This window comes from Grus americana, chromosome 21 (genome assembly GCF_028858705.1).
Source record: "Grus americana isolate bGruAme1 chromosome 21, bGruAme1.mat, whole genome shotgun sequence".
Taxonomy (NCBI): domain Eukaryota; kingdom Metazoa; phylum Chordata; class Aves; order Gruiformes; family Gruidae; genus Grus; species Grus americana.
The window spans coordinates 5,237,351-5,254,046 of NC_072872.1; the positions used below are offsets into that span (position 1 = coordinate 5,237,351).

Genomic DNA, 16,696 nt, shown 5'->3' on the forward strand with positions numbered 1-16,696 from the left:
GGATGCAAATGTAAGCATTAGGCTCGTGGAAGTAATACAGCTCAGAAATGCTATATTTGAGACAAGTAGACAGTTTTGGGGATTTTTTTTTTTTAAGCAGTACTTAATCCTTGTTTACAAAGGAATATGAATATGTAGTAATTGAGACTACTGCTGTTACTGTTTTTCTGTGTATATTTGCTTGGTTTTTTCAGAGCAAGCTGACAGTTTAGTCTGTTTAAATGAATAAGTGCCTTTCCAAGAGAGTACTGAAGAAACAAAGCCAGATGAAGCAGGAAGGCTTGCCGTTAAGCAGTGTAAATTGAAAAGTAGCAAGTTAAAAATAAATATTTTAAAGAAAAAGAAAGTCAAAACAGGAGTATGGAGCAAGTTTTCACATGATAAAAGCTGAGAACTTAGGAAATTTTGAAGTTAGGTTAGGTAATTACGTGATGTATAAAGCTGTCCCAGGCTGTGAAAGAAGGTAGTAATCTTGTAATAGCTACTCACTGTTAGCCCTATATTTGAGAGGATATAAAAATATCCCTCTCAAATATCAGGAGTAAAGCAGGAGTTTCATGTAGTAGAAAGAGGCTTACCCTGTGCCCGTCTACTCAGAAATTCTTGCTCCATCCTCTGTTAACAACTGGTCTTGGTCTCTGTTAGAGTTGCTACATACCAGTAGATCTGGTATGAATTCCTGACAGACTTGATTCTGCAGAGCTGAAAACTGCTCTGTTTAAAATACTCCTTCACTTTCAAAGCTCGAGACCACTTCTGCATGATGAGGAATGCTTTACTTGATGTTCCTTTTTCCTGCTAGCTTGTGTAAGAAATCTGTGCAGGGTTTGTGTGCAAACTGCCCCTTGGGTTTCCACCTGTAGAAGTAAAGTTGCCGTCTGTTTTGGGTTCTCTCTTAAATTTGACCTCCAGAGGGAGTGGCTGGAGCGTTATGTAGATGCAAGTCGTCTGGGAGCTGCTCCTGGCAGATGGTGGAATACAGCAGCAGCTCAGGAACAGACTCCCCTGCAACCTGTAATTGGGCAGAGGGACAGATGCGTATTGGATTGTTGTTAAATACTGACTATCTCAACTTCTGATCAGTTCTCCTGTTCCATAGGAACCCTCCTCGTTCATTTGTGTTGAATATGGTAGCGCTAGCGTACGCTCAATTTACTTTTGCATTTACATCACTGGTAACTGTTGTGTTCTGCTTCATTCGTGGCAGAAGATAAAAGAAGAGGTATCTTCTCCTCTCAAGAACTCCAAGAGGCAGCGGGAAAAGGCAGCTTCTGACACAGAGGAACCTGACAGGTCCAATGCCAAAAAGTCCAAAACTCAAGTGAGTCCCACAGAGGGATATTTTTCTCTTAGGAGAATGGTGTGAGAGTGGGAGGGGGTGCAAACCCAGTAACAAACAAAAAACCTGAAATCAGTTTAAGCCACAGCAAATTGTAACTTAATCTGTGGCTGGGAAGCAACCAATATTATAATGTGTTCCTTCTGTTGAAAAACAGTGGATTGATACGGGGAAAGTCCAGAAGTCTTTTTTTGTTTTACTATCAGTAGCAACCATATAGGAATATACTTGGATTATTTTCCAATCACCCACCCCACCCCACAATTTTTTTTTAATTGAAATTTGATTTTTCCTCTTCTGTGGCAAGTTAGAAGACCACCACTGGAGTTTTCTTAATTTAATGGTGTCACAGCTTGATTGAAGTACTTGCAGGATGTCTTTTCAGCTCCATGTACCTGTCCAGGTTCACTCTGTGCACAGGATTTGGTAATTTTGGCACTGAGCTTTCCATATTACAGAATCACAGAATGGTTCAGGTTGGAGGGGACCTGGAGGTCATCTAGTCCATCCCCTCTGCTCAAGCAGGGCCACCTGGAGCTGACAGCCCAGGACCATGTCCAGATGGCTTTTGAGTATCTCCAAAGATGGAAAGTCTACCGCCTCTCTGGGCAACCTGTTCCATTGCTTCATCACCCTCATCGTGAAAAAGTGTTTCATTATCTTCAGGCAGAACCTCCTGTATTTCAGTTTATGCCTGTTGCCACTGGACACTACTAAAAAGAGCCTGGCTCTCTCTTTGCACCCTCCCTTTGGATATTTATGTTGCTTGCGCTGTTTTAAGTCCTGTGAGGTTCGAAGGGTGGTACTTGCACTTGTGTTTGCACAGCATGTGTGACAGGTTGCATCCTGTGGCATGCTGGTAATGTTCTTTGTGCCGTTTTCTCACGCACGGTGGTTATGCTTCCCCCTCTCCCCGCAGGAGATCAGCAGGCCAAACTCTCCCTCGGAGGGCGAGGGTGAAGGCGAGAGCTCTGACAGCCGCAGCGTCAATGACGAAGGGAGCAGCGATCCCAAGGACATTGACCAGGATAACCGGAGCACGTCACCCAGCATCCCTAGCCCTCAAGACAATGAGAGCGACTCGGATTCATCTGCTCAACAGCAAGTGCTGCAGGCACAGCCCCAAGCGCTTCAAGCACAGAGCGGTTCTGGCCAGGCTCCTGCTCCTACGCCACCAATACCAGCCCAGTTACCAGCATCGCTGCCGGCAGCGTCCAGCGCTGCTTCAGCTCCGCCGCAGGTCTCGCCGTCAGCGTCCCAGCCCACTAGCCAGCCCCAGGCCCCCGCGCCACCGCCTCCTCATTCTCACATACAGCAGGCCCCGGCTTTGCACCCGCAGAGACTCCCGTCACCCCACCCACCTCTGCAGCCTCTGAGCGTGTCGCAGAGCCAGCCGACCCCTGCCTCTTCGCAGCCTCACCCGCAGGCTCCGCTCCACAGTCAGACCCAACCTGCCCCTCACAGCCTGCCGGCCCAGCCGCTCCTGCCTCATCCTGTACCTTCCCAGCCATTTTCCCTCCCCACTCAGTCATCTCAGTCTCAGGTTCCCCTTCAGACACAAGCACCGTCTCATTCTCACTCTGCTCTCCAGGTTCAGGTAACACAGCCTGTCCTGCCAACCGCGACCTCACTGCAGCAGGCTCAGCCTCCGCGGGAGCAGCCCTTGCCCCCTGCGCCCATGGCCATGCCTCATATCAAACCTCCCCCTACCACCCCAATCCCTCAGCTCCCCACTGCTCCATCCCATAAGCACCCTCCTCACCTCTCTGGCCCTTCTCCATTCTCCATGAACTCCAACTTGCCTCCACCACCTGCTTTAAAACCTCTGAGCTCCCTCTCAACTCATCATCCTCCGTCTGCACACCCTCCTCCTTTGCAGCTGATGCCTCAAAGCCAACCGCTGCAGTCTTCGCCAGCCCAGCCTCCTGTACTGACGCAGAGTCAGAGCCTTCCCCCACCTGCTAATCACCCCCCATCTGGACTCCATCAGGTATCCTCCCAGCCCCCCTTTTCTCAGCATCCATTTGTCCCAGCAGGCCCACCTTCCATCACCCCTCCTTCTTGCCCCTCCACTTCCACGCCACCCACTGTGCCCGGCATCCCACTTCAGACTTCCATCTCCACATCAGCAGCTTCTAGTGGAAACGTGCCAGTGGTGACAGCCTGCACGCTACCGCCTATTCAAATCAAAGAAGAAGTCCCAGATGAAGCTGAGGAACCAGAAAGCCCTCCCCCTCCACCCAGAAGTCCATCACCAGAACCCACTGTGGTGGATACACCGAGTCACGCTAGTCAATCAGCCAGGTATGGAGTAGTCAGCAGTGCTTCCTTAATGTGCTCGGACTTTCTGCACCCCCAAAAGCTGAGAAACGAGCTCCTGCGGAGCTGAGTGTATTTTACACGTGGATTTTGTCAGCCTCTCTTTCTAGCGTGATTTTGCTCTGTTTTTCTGGAAAGGTGCTGATACAGTCAGCATATTCAGATGGGGCATTGCAGTTGGTAATTGTGAGAGGGGTTTTATACTCTGCTTGTCTGTGGAGTAATATGGTACAATTAATTTTGTCATGGCTTTCAGGGAAGCTGATAGTGCTATTGTATAACCGTAGAGTGATACTTTTTTTTTTTTTTTGACATACAGCTCTTAAATCCCAGACTCTTGGATCTCTCCCAGGGCTAAGCTCTTTCTGTTTTGTTCCTTTCAGGTTCTACAAGCACCTGGACCGTGGCTACAATTCATGCTCAAGAGCAGACTTATACTTTATGCCTCTGGCAGGATCGAAACTGGCCAAGAAGAGAGAAGAGGCCATTGAAAAGGCCAAAAGGGAAGCAGAGCAGAAAGCCAGAGAAGAGAGGGAGAGAGAAAAAGAAAAAGAGAAGGAAAGAGAGAGGGAGCGGGAGCGTGAAAGAGAAGCAGAAAGAGCTGCGGTAGGTTTATTTATAGCTAAGAGCTGTTTAAGGGACTTGGCATGGTAGGATCTGACCTGGATGGTGACTACGGAATGCAAATCCCCAGAAGCGCTTTTACTCGTGTGCCATCAGGTATTTGTGAATATGGGAGCCTGGTGTATTAAGTGAAAGCCAGCCAGCTGTGAGCGCCTCCTGGCCTGCCTGTGACGTTCCTCTCTTTAAAGGAAATGGAGAGTTTCTACTCCTGGTCTTTTCCTGACGTGTGGGAAGCCAACGCGGCTGGGGATAACTAGGCCAAGTATTTACGTTTCGTTGCAGTAGAAAAGCACTCAGTGCAGATATAGTGAATCCCTTTGTGCACCTTGTACTACTGAGCAGGCACAAGAGTGCTGTCTGCTGGAAGAAGGGGACCTGAAGACTTTTTAAATTTGAAGTAAACTTAAAGGCACATAACTTTTTTTTTATCGGGAGACCCAAACTCCAGTCTTCATATAAAGAGCCAATATAACTAATCCATTTTTCTGTGGCCTGTTGGAAAGGAGTGATTACTTCTGGGCCCACAGAATTCGTAGGTCGGTAATACCTTACTGATGCTGAAAAGGAAGGTGCTAAAGTCTTCCTATTCCCTGGCGTGTTTCAGAGATCTGAATCATAGCTATGTGTTTCTGTGGGATTATAAAAGTCAGGATATAGCATCTGTCCACTAAGGGATGTGTCGTGTATGGGAACTTTGCTTTATTTGAGGGATGGGGATCTTTGTGCAACTACATGAGGAAACTGTGCTTACTGCCCTCCCCAGAAGTACTACGCTGCCCTTGTGCAGGAGGGGAGAGCAGGATGCAAAGTCCGGATGTGAAAGGAGTGGAATTTGTTGTGTTGCACATCGTGGGCATGAGTTTCCTTGGGTGTAGTGGGTTTGAGGATACAAGTGAGTGTGGAGAGGAGAGGAAGAACACGCTGCAGACAAGACAGGTAGTCTGTAGTGACATGTACCAGCCAGCTGTTGCCCATAGCTGTGACGTGTACCGCCTAGTTATTGCTTTACTAACTGTAAAGCAGTTGTGTAGCTTTGAGGCTCCCAGTACAAAGTAGTTATCTTCTGGCCTGCAGAATAGACAGAATCCAGGCCTTCCCCAAACCGCATTGAGCACACAACTGCAGGAGTCGCGAGGCTCAGCAGGCCGCGCTTAGCTCCTCTTAGAGCTTGAAGGACAAGAAGGGAAGTCTGTGCCTGCTGTGTTTTCACACCAAATGTGTTGAACTAAAATTCTCTTCCCCCATTCTGTGCAGCAGAAGGTATCCAGCTCCTCCCATGAAGGCCGTCTTGGAGAGTCTCAGCTCAGCGGGCCAGCACATATGAGACCTTCATTTGAACCTCCGCCGACGACCATTGCTGCTGTACCACCTTACATTGGTCCAGATACGCCTGCTTTACGAACACTGAGTGAATATGCCCGTCCTCATGTCATGTCGCCAACAAACCGTAATCATCCCTTCTTTGTCCCCCTGAACCCCACTGATCCACTTCTGGCCTACCATATGCCCGGCCTCTACAATGTGGATCCCACCATTCGGGAACGAGAGCTGCGAGAGCGGGAAATCCGGGAGCGAGAAATCCGGGAAAGGGAGTTGAGAGAGAGGATGAAACCTGGCTTTGAGGTGAAGCCCCCAGAGCTAGATGCACTGCACCCAGCTACTAACCCCATGGAGCATTTTGCCAGGCACGGTGCACTGACTATTCCCCCAACAGCAGGACCTCACCCGTTTGCTTCCTTCCATCCGGGTTTGAACCCCCTTGAAAGAGAGAGACTTGCACTGGCAGGCCCACAGTTACGGCCTGAAATGAGCTACCCTGACAGACTGGCAGCAGAGAGAATACATGCTGAGCGGATGGCATCGCTGACAAACGACCCGTTGGCACGGCTCCAGATGTTCAACGTTACGCCTCACCATCACCAACATTCACACATACACTCGCATTTACACCTACATCAGCAGGATCCCTTACATCAAGGTGAGCCCAGGGAAACGGGTTAGGCAGTTTCCTAGGGAACCTCCCTCGTGAGCTGTTAGCAGAAGTCTGCCCAAAACAGGCAGGCTGTGCCTCTGGAATTCAAGTAGCAAAATCCCTGTTTTCTTGTATATGTGACTTCTGTACTGTATAAAGTTGTGATAACTGAAATGCAAACAATTATTTTTTTTGGGGGGGGTGGATAAATAACAGTGATAAAGTAAATGAAGGTAACAGTACAGCTATCATCATTGAGACTGCACGCTGTCACTGTAAAAGGCTTGCCGTTTCATTTTTGTTTTTTAAAAGTACTGGCGTTCTAGAGTACCACCTTACAGTGGTGTCTGGTGTACGGGTGGAGGCTGCGTTGGGTGAAGGGAATTCACTAGGAGAGATGTCGCAGAACTGACAGCACTGCCAATGCTAATGGCTGTTATGAGTTAGGGCTGGAAAGGAGCTGAAGCTGGTGTTTCCATATAGGAACTGAAAAAAAAAAAATTAGGAGAGAAAGACTTCATCTCTTTAGCCATTTGACATGACAACCATCTGGCTTTAGTTGAGCTAAAATTCTCTGTCAGAAATCTCATAAAAACCATCTAAATTTATAGGTTGGCATCTTTTTAGCTACAGTATATTCTTATGTGTGGAAATTTTTTCCCCAGAGTATTTAATAGTCTCAAAAGTGAATCGATGCCTTGCTCATTTCTAACGCAAGCTACATGGTTACTCCTTTAGAAGTCTGAAGTCTGGAAGCTGGAGTCTGGAAGATGAGGCACTAAGCAGATTTTTTACTGATTTTCTGATGGCAGACTGGAGAGGACATGGCAAGCAAGGCACCAGGTGCAGTAGCTGCTAAGTAAGGGCCAAAAAAAAAAAAAAAGTCCAAGTACTTGAAGTGCAGCTTCTGGTGCAGCTGGCTACAAATGTGGTGTCTGTGCAAGCAAATATAGCATACTTCGCCTTGGAGCAATATGCATTAAACATAGCTGAGATGTCTGCTTTTTGGAGATTGGAAGGAGTTTGAGTGCTGTTGCGGAAGCCAAATTGTATAGCAAGGAAATCAGCAAGGGTCTTGTGAGATTGCTACGGGGTGGGGGTTACAGGTAGGAGGTGATAGCACTGAATATTGACATTCTTAAAGCTGTGGCCGTGGTTGAGACTGCACAAATTACAAACCAGTTCAATTTAGGGCAGGTTTGCATACCCCATTGATAGCAGAAGAAATTTGTCATAGATTGTGTCTATACAAGGATTCTGTTGTCAGGTAAGTCACCACCTCTGTGCAGGTAAGTCTAGATACTCCTCAGTTATTTGTTCTGGATAAAAATACAGCTAGTACGTTCTTGCTGTCAGTCTAGCAAGAGACTGGTGCAGACGAAGCCAAGTCACTTCAATGTTAAGTCTCTCTTACCTGTATTCGAAAAGTAATTTGGCTGTAATCTTGGACACCAGGTTAAAATACAGTTAGGGGCTTTTGCGTGTCTCAGTATTTCTTGCTCCAGAGTAGCCCCACAGGTGGGTAAGGCCCTACCGTGCATAACCTGTGTGTTTCCTTAGAGTGGGGATGAATAGAGTAAAATGACCGCACATCTCTGCTCTGGACCGGGTGACAGCTGAGGGAGACTTGTATTAGCTGTGTTGTATTCCTTTCATTTGTGGTTCCTCTGCAGTCTGCTTACAGCACAACGTGCAGAGATTTCAGGTGAGCTGGTGAAGAAGTGTTTTTCAGGTTTTGCTGATGTCATCTTTCATCATACTAGTAAAGTGACACCAGAAGGGTTGTCTACAGATGTCCTCTCCACACAATGATGGTTGCAATGTCATCTTTTGCAAACAAAGGTTTTGGCCAGCTTTTGGCCTGTCAAGCAGTATTGGTAGAGTCAGAAGGGTGCTGAAGTGCTTTTGTACTAAATGTCACTAATGATCCTTGAATTTTATGTGTGGAAAGGGGAAATAGGAGAGCTTGGGGGAAATTTTTTTCTAAATGTTGACAGTCTTTGTTGGTTTTTTTCCCCTTACTTGGTGGGTTTCTTTTTCTTGTAGAAATTGAAAGCCGTGAGTTGTTGCTTTAACAATTAAGACTGTTTGGTAAGCAGATGTCACTTGAAGATAGAAAAGCGTGTTTCAAATTGGACGGAGCTAAGCTCCTGGTAATTACATGCCAGATAGGCCAAATGCTGATCCAGCTCAAGTCTAACGGGGCTTTTGCTCTCCCAACAGTGAGCAATGCTTCCCAGAGCAGTTGATTGATTGCTTGCTTTCCTTCTTTTACAGGTTCAGCAGGACCTGTTCACCCGCTGGTGGATCCTTTAGCAGCTGGACCCCATTTGGCACGTTTTCCCTACCCACCTGGAACCATCCCCAACCCATTGCTAGGGCAGCCACCTCATGAGCATGAAATGCTCCGACATCCAGTCTTTGGTGAGAGCACTTTATGGTCCTTTACAAAGGTTGACCCTTGGTCTCAACTGTCATCTTTTCTTCTGGGTCTTAGCATTTCTTGGGAGGGGAGTTGGTGGAGTTGAGCTGTAACTTAGGTTACAGCCAAAGGTTGGTTGTTTCTTATTAAAAGAAAAAAAAGGCAGCTTCATGGGATAACTCTCTGCAGCCTCATAGCAAACAAGTGTCTAAAAATGGGCAACTCTCTCTTAGGTACTCCTTATCCACGAGATCTGCCTGGTGCCATTCCACCTCCTATGTCAGCAGCCCACCAACTGCAGGCCATGCACGCCCAGTCAGCAGAGCTGCAGAGACTGGCAATGGAGCAGCAGTGGTTGCACGGGCATCCTCACATGCATGGTGGTCATCTACCGAGTCAGGAAGATTATTACAGGTGAGAGGTGCTGTGAAGGCTTTGGAGATGCAGGGGTGCTACAGCTTCCTTCATCTTTTTCCACGTTCCATCTTTTTTCTTCTGAATGACTGCCTTCCTTACTGTGTGCTGAGTTACTGTCCTGATGCAGTTATGGAAGATGGTGAAGCTGTACTAAGACCTAATTTGGGCATAGGTGATAAGGCAGATGGGAAGCCAGGTCCGAATTATTGGCACAAGATGTAGACTAGCTGAGTCTTGTATCGCAGAATTACCTCTGACTGGAGTCTTCAGTGTGATACTTAATACGATTGCTGCTTCCACATCTCTCTCTCTTCCTTGAGAACAGTGGAGGAGGGTGGGTAAAAGCTTTTTTAATGAGAAGAGGGGAGAGATTCAGTAAATCTTGAAAGGGAATAGGAAGTTAAAATGTGTGAATAAACATGGATCCTGCATTACCAGCTGAGAATGCCTAGATGAGTCATGTGAGCTCTTTCTCCCCAGAATGATGGGTGGTGTTGACAGTCAAGTGGTTCTCTTCTTGGCCTGCCTTATGTGACACCACCTCATTTCCTGTTTGGCAGTGAAGAAGAAAAAGTCACCAGCACCGCACCTAGCAAGGGTCATTCCGCATGTCTGTGGGTAGCAAGGATATATAGGAAGCAGCGTACTAAACGCCTGCCTTGCACTGCTTCACCCTGGTGTGTCAGTCCTTGCCTCTGCTATCCAAAATTGCCTGCTGGCCTTGTGCCGTGGGGGCAGCCAGGTTGCCTGCAAGTGACTGTCATATCTGCGACTGCAGATAAAGCTGAAGTGCGATGAGCTGGCACTAGTGCTTTTGCTCACGTGTAAGGAGCGCTTCTGGAGCAAAAGGTCATCGCTTCCTCCCGCAGCAGACAGCGTTATCACTGCTGGTACAGTGGCTCTCATTTTTGTGCTGAAAGCTCACGAGTCCTGTTGCAACCTTTGTTCAGGGCACCCGGGTGAGGTTAGCAGGAAGGCAAGTTATCTCTGAAGTGTCACGACACCTTCTTCGTTTTGTTAAAATGAGTTTTCTTTCTCTTTCAGTCGACTGAAGAAAGAAGGCGACAAACAGTTGTAATAAATTATTTATTTGTAATGCTGGCTATGGAAACCCCAGTCCTTGGGAAGGAGTGGAACATTTTTACATACAATAAGAGCTACAAAAGGAAAAGAATATCTTATAAAGATTTCTTTATATATTTAAAACAGAAACAACCACCCAACAAGTAGAGACTTATCAGCATAGTGTTCATTTGTAGAGAAGATTTCTCAAGACTGGTGTGGGTCTCCCTGCATGACAACGTATTCAGAAGCCTATTGAAAATACAGGACTGTGTGGAATATTCAGAGAACTTCCTGCAATCTTGGTTTTGGTTTTTTTTTTCTTACTAGTTTGTTTTGAGTAGGTGCTAGAATCAGGTTCACAACACAAGTCACTGTGCGTGAAGAGACACTCAATGCATCTATAGCTATTTTAAAAGAAACAAGGATTGCAAGTAGGTGACATAACAAGCTCTGAATCCAAGTGCTATAATAATAAAAATCTACTTTTATTTTAATACATTGTAGGAAATCTTCATAATTTTAAAGAGAGCTCAGTTCTGCAGCATGGCTTTTTAAGTCTGTAAATAACTTTTTTGGGTAGAGGGGAGAAACAAAACAAAACAAAACTCCAGAAACATTTATCTTGATTTTCAGTAACATCACAAATTGTGAATTCCTACCTGGTATTGACAGAATACAGAGTTGATTTTTTAATAAAATATATATATATAATTATCCCTTTAATTAAAGGGAATGATGGGTATCAATAATTTCAAATGGGTAAAAGCTTGAAATTTGGTTTGATATCAACAATAAGCATTAAAGGGAGTTGCAGGGATAATGTTGCAAATGACTGTTTCTGTTCTTGGTTTTTCGGTTTGTTTGGGTTTGTTGGGTTTTTTGTTAGTGTTACATCTCTCTGTTCTGCAGATGATTTCTGTTGAGTTGGGTTTCTCAGCAGTACAGGTGTCCCTTGGAACTAGCTTACCCTTTTGATGCCTACTTCAAGGGTTAATTTTCAGTGTGGCCATAATACACTTCTTTCCTATTACCTTTTGAAACTTAATCTAACTACATTGGTTTTAGACTTTAGACAAAGGTTCAAAGAAATAATCTGTTCTAAAATATCTTTTTTAAAATGTTCCGTGGCTCAAACTAGTACAGCCAGAACTTTGTATGCATGTGCATATTTTTGGAAGATGTGCTCTTTCTGGCCTCTTACGTTTGATACGTTCTTAAGAAAAGCGGATAGGCAACTCGGTTAGTGTTCTTAAAGTTGTTTTGCAAAGACCAGTCTGGATTTCTCTTAGACTGTTTTAGTTTTGGTTTTGTAAGCAAAAACTTTTTAATTGCCACCAGTGTTCTGTATCTCAGGAACTTACTGCTTTGGGATTAACCGGATATATGGACAGTAACATTTACTGACTCCCAACACAACAGGTCCATGCAGAATAACTCCTGTTGGCTAGTTCCCATGTGGATGGTAAAAGGAGAGGAATACACAGGCGGCCAGTGAGCATTATTTTGGAGACAGCTCTGCTTACTGTCTAGGCAGATTTTTATTTTTTTTCTTCGCACTGTTTTGCCATGGGTTTTCTTTGCCAGAGCAGGTGGTGATGCAACCAATGGACATCTGAATCTGCTGGCCGTTTTTTCTGCTGGTGCATAACTTCCCCCCACTCTCTCTCTCTCTCTCTCTTAACTCACGAGTGCTCTCTCTGCTGTTGTAGACTGTTCAGTGTGATGGTTGTGTCATAGGACTGTACTGAGCCATGCTTGATAAACTTGTAGTTAATCATACGTTCTGATGGAAGGCATGGCATGCACAGTGCTTTATCCACCTCATGGATCTCAAACCAGTGTCAGTGCCCAAAGATTACTGTCGGACGGTTAGTAACATCAATTTACCAATTTAAACTATGCATCAGGCTATTCTAGGCAAGAGTGTATAGGAGAGAGAGGAGGATTATTTCAACTGATGTTGATCTTCCTTTTTTTCTGTCCTCCATTCCAGATTTCTCAGTGCTAAAAAACTGCAATAGCGTTTAATCAGTTCTGTCTGCTGTATTTGAACTGTGAAGGTACTAGGAGGAACAGTTAGTGTTTCTGGGATTTGGAAACCATGAGGTCAACCTGGAGCCAAGGGTGGTAAAGTTGTCTTCAGTCACTGCCTTCGGTCGCTGCCTGCAGTGATCAGGTGGAAGGGTTTGCTTCTGAGTAACGTTTTTTACTTTTGCTAACAGTGGAGTTGCTAAGTACGATCGGTCTGCTCAGCAGAGAGAGTGCCTCAGTTTACTTTAAAGGTCTAATTAGGCACATTTCAGTTAAACCTCCCCTCCTTGTTTTTACCATGTGGAATTTGGGAGTTTGGGGGAGTTCAGCCATTTCTTTTGATCCTTCTTCTTTGCTGTTATTTTTAGCTGTAGTTCTTCATAAGGGGGGAAAAAAAAAGCTAATTCTCTCCAATGGTCCTCTCTCTGTATTTTTTTTTTTCAGCTGAAGTTTTCAGTCTGTTCAAAAGCTATTCATTGATTTCTTTTCTTTTTTTTAATTAGAAAAGCATTCTGATAATTTGTGGGACTTTTTCTGTTCACAGCATTCAGCAAATAAGCACTGAAATTCTTCCATTTTAGACCAATGATTAACTACAATTTTACATGCAGTGGTTTTTGAAGCCATCTTGGTGTTCGATGCCCTGTTAAAACAACCCAGACCTTTTGATTTTCTTTAAGAAATCTCTCTTATTTTTCCTGTTTTGAAAGTTTATTTTTTAATTTTGCTTTAGTGTTTTTGAAACGTCTCTCTTGTTCTATGTCGTCATGGTTGAGCTTGTTTCACTGCACCGTTAAAGCAGAGTGTACATTCTGACTGCTACATTTATATATATCTTGAAGCTTAATGTATATATGAGTAGTTTGCCATGGGATAACACAGTGTAAACAGAGTAGAAACCCAGAAATCGTGACTTCTGTGTTCTCTCCATTTGAGTATTTTGTAATTTTTTTGAAATATTTGTGGACATAAATAAAACCAAGCTACACTACAGCAGCCAGGTTTTGCCTGCAAGCGAAATGTGTCTTTTGATTGTTGCTAGTGGGAAAAGTTCTTTTCATCTGGGATGATACGGGATGCTGGCGTGGCCATCTTGTCTGTTTCAAAGCTGTCTTGTCTTTCGTGGCTTTATTTTTTTCCTTCTTTGAGGACATTTCGTTTTTAATATACACTACACAAAACACCAACATCATGTCCAGTTCCAGTGTGTATTCTGCCTCCCTGAGGCACGTTTATGCTTTAGGGCCATACTGCATAACTTTGGCGTATTTTTCTATAAGTTAAGCAGTCAAATTGATAAGAATGAATGTGTAAGGATGTTTTGACTGTCATGACTTCAGGGGCTTTCTGTGTACAATGGTAATATATTGTAGCCAGTGATCTGCCTGAGCACAAACAGGTAGTTAAAAGGAATTAGATATAGTACACTATATATACCCCAGTAGCCCGGGTTTTTTCATGCATCGTATTTTCTGAGAGATGCTACTTTGTGCCAGTGGAGTATTCTTGCACACAACTGATACAGAGCTGGCAAGAGACGCATTCCAAAGGGATGATAATTGCAGGGAAAGATGCACAATAACTCACTGCCTATTCGCTGCCTGCTGAAAAACTAAAATTTGCTTTCAAATTGCATAAAGTTACATGTTTGTGTGCATTTGTAATGGCTCCCTGTCTCTCTCTATCAGGGATTATAATGTATTTGTGTGAGCTAGCTGTTTGAATGTTCCGTATTTGCAGTTCTCAATAATTGGCGCCTCCAAAACTTAGGAAAATGTGATGCCACAGAGAGAAGTGGCAAATATCTTTACAGAATAAATGTTTGGTCAAAAGGGAGATGGGAGGCCTGCATTCTTAATCTGGTTCTGCTTTGGTTTTCATCTATGATATTTCAGAAATTGTGAGGTATTTTGACTCCAGTTCAAGCTAATTAGTGCTCTGAGTGTGGTGAGAAAAGGAGTGCCCTGTTGTTTGAGCGTTCTTGAAGCAGACGGAGAAGTATTCATGACAAATTGCATGGGAGTTTGGAGCTGCAGGTTTGAAGAGGCTGCGCTATTTATACCCTGTGGCATTTTGTAAGGGGAAGGTCAGCTCTTGTCTACTGGAAATAGCTTCTGAAAGTGCTTTTTCTGAGGCTGGCTTGAACATGTGCTATGGTATTTATTTTGACATTTGTTTTTTTTAATTCCTTGTACTTAATATAGAACTTGGATGGGCTCAGCCTGCCCTCCCTTTCTTGCCACAGGTTCTAAGTTTCCAGACTTAAAGTGATGAAACCTTACAGGGACAAGACGTAAGAGGATTTTTATTACTGCATAAATTGAACAGCGTAGTTCCTATTGCAATAGTGGTCTTGCGTTAATGACGCCTCGCCATTGCAAGGGTGAGGCTGGAAAGCCATCTATTGCGTGGCTTTGTTATATGCACGTTACCAGGCTTCACTCTAACGTCATGCCAGCTGTAAAAAAGGAACGCAGGCAGTATGGTTTCAGTCCTTCCTGGGCCATGGATAGCTTTTTTACAACTTACATTCATTTAGGTACACAGAGAAAAGCTGAAACCTGATGTTTTGGTCAGGAATTTGATTTTCCGTTCTTTGAACATGAAAAAAGGTAGCCGTTATGCTGCTTGTTGTGAAGTTTCTGTTCTTTGTAGAAGCTCCTGTGCTTTGGGTTAGGCCCCTGAAGATCTTACGGGAATGTTCTTTCAGGCGGTGTTGGGGAGAGGCAGCGGGGCTGTGGAGCTGGGGGCCCAGCTGGGTGGGGGCAGGCCCTGCCGCTGCCTCAGGGGCCGCAGCTGGCCAGGAAGGTTCCGGAAGGTGCTGTGAGCAGTCCCTCAGGCCGGGCAGCGTGGCAGCATGCAGGTAAGAGCCTTTTCCCTGTTGTGACAGGGAAAAGGGTGACAGAAAGGTGGTGGGAGGGAGTCTTGGGGCACAACCTTTGCTCTGAGAGCAGCCACGCCTGTTTGGCTGTGGAGGGAAGCCCAGAGCTTGGGGTGCACCTTCACCTGGCCCCTCCTGGCAGTGTTCCTTGATGCAGAGGGAGCCAGCTTCCCCTCCTGGCAGTGCCCCCGGTCCCCAAAGGAGCTGGGTCCCTCTGTTTCCTCCTGGCAAGTATCCTTTGGTCCCTGAGGCAGCCAAGACCCTTACAGCCCGGGGGCTTGTCCTGTTTGCTCAGTGCCGTCCACGTTGCTCTGGCAGGTGTTCTTCCATATGTCCCAGTCAGCGGCTCCTGCGTTGACAGTCCCAGAAGTTTTCCCTCCCTTGCTCTCCTATGTGACAGGTAAGCTTGAGAAAACCTTGCTGATGTTTGTATTGGACCTTTTTCCAGGGTAGTTTCTCAGCCTAAGTGTATCAGAAAGATTCTGGATGTCTGTTGAGGGAAGAGCCTTTCAGGTGCCCAAAGTCATCCTTTGTAAACTACAGTTCTGCTTGTTTCCTCCCTTAATGCAAGGTAATTAAGGCTGATTTTTCTCATGGTGTTGAATTTGCAAAACAAACTGGACCTAAAGATAAAAACAACATAATGGAAACCACAAATCCCAAGTGAAAGATTTAGCCAGGCTATTTTTTGTTCTTTACAAATGCTCATCTCTGTAGAAGTGGTAACTTGGCCCCTGCAAATTCAGCTACTTCTGTGTATGTAACGAACGTACTTCCCTGCCCTGTTCCTAATCCCCGTTCTCCCTAAAGTAAAAATAAGTGAAGGAATCTGGCCAAAAACATTTATCTGCGTAAGCTCTTGGACATTTTGGAAAGCTGTATTCTAAGACCGGTCACCTGTGGCACCTGACACACGTACCGGTGAATGGTGATGCAGTGCAGGTTTCTGGCATGACGTAAGATGTCTTCCTTGGGTCTCACAAATGAGAGAAATGAGTATTCCCAATAAATAGTGTTCAAATCCACTTTCTGGTTGCATGAGTGGTGGGAAGGATTAGGCTAATCTTGCATTGCTCTGCAGAAAGGGGAAAAGGCACTATGAAATACAGCACTTAGTGAGAGAGGACACTTGTCAGGTAGAAGTCCTATCCAGGACAGGATTTGGTAATTCCGTTGTTTGCCCATGTCTCAGGTTTTGGAAGTAAGAATATGTAAATCAAGCCCAGCTTCAATGTAAGCATGAATAACTTTACTGATTATTAATATTAATGAAGTAGCTTTCCCTTACACCAAAGCACACTTAGGGTAACTCGGAAGTACAGTTGTCAAAGTGAAAGACCTGGAAAAGATTCAGGCAATTGGTCTTGTTACCCATTCTTTTACTCTGGATGCCTTTGGGTCTTTCCAGTTTCTAAATCCTGTTGCAATTCTATTTCATTATTCGTTAGATCTTTAAATATTCGTCCAACGTCCTTACCTGTGGCAATGTCACCAGAAAGAAGCACACTCTGCAAAGTTGTCGTTTAGCTTACGAACACTCCTGTCTCTCGCTATAGCTGCAAGGCTGAGTTTCCTCCACCAGGGAACATCTGTATGGGACAGAAATTACCAAATAAATTGATGCCC

At 45.1% G+C, this 16,696-nt stretch overlaps 1 protein-coding gene across 6 annotated transcripts in view; it reads left to right on the top strand.

The window, feature by feature from the left end:
- Positions 1-13,185, top strand: part of RERE (arginine-glutamic acid dipeptide repeats) — a 251,426-nt gene extending 238,241 nt beyond the window's left edge. For 4 of the 6 annotated variants that reach the window (XM_054849562.1, XM_054849563.1, XM_054849561.1 and 1 more), the window contains 7 exons: positions 1,208-1,321; positions 2,259-3,643; positions 4,042-4,264; positions 5,537-6,260; positions 8,532-8,678; positions 8,910-9,090; positions 10,138-13,185. In XM_054849562.1, coding sequence (XP_054705537.1) covers positions 1,208-1,321; positions 2,259-3,643; positions 4,042-4,264; positions 5,537-6,260; positions 8,532-8,678; positions 8,910-9,090; positions 10,138-10,171 — 2,808 coding nt within the window. In that variant the 3' untranslated portion in view covers positions 10,172-13,185. The remainder of the gene's footprint in view (positions 1-1,207; positions 1,322-2,258; positions 3,644-4,041; positions 4,265-5,536; positions 6,261-8,531; positions 8,679-8,909; positions 9,091-10,137) is intronic. The other 2 variants (XM_054849565.1, XM_054849564.1) reach the window with 2 other exon arrangements.
- Positions 13,186-16,696: the final 3,511 nt, after the last annotated feature.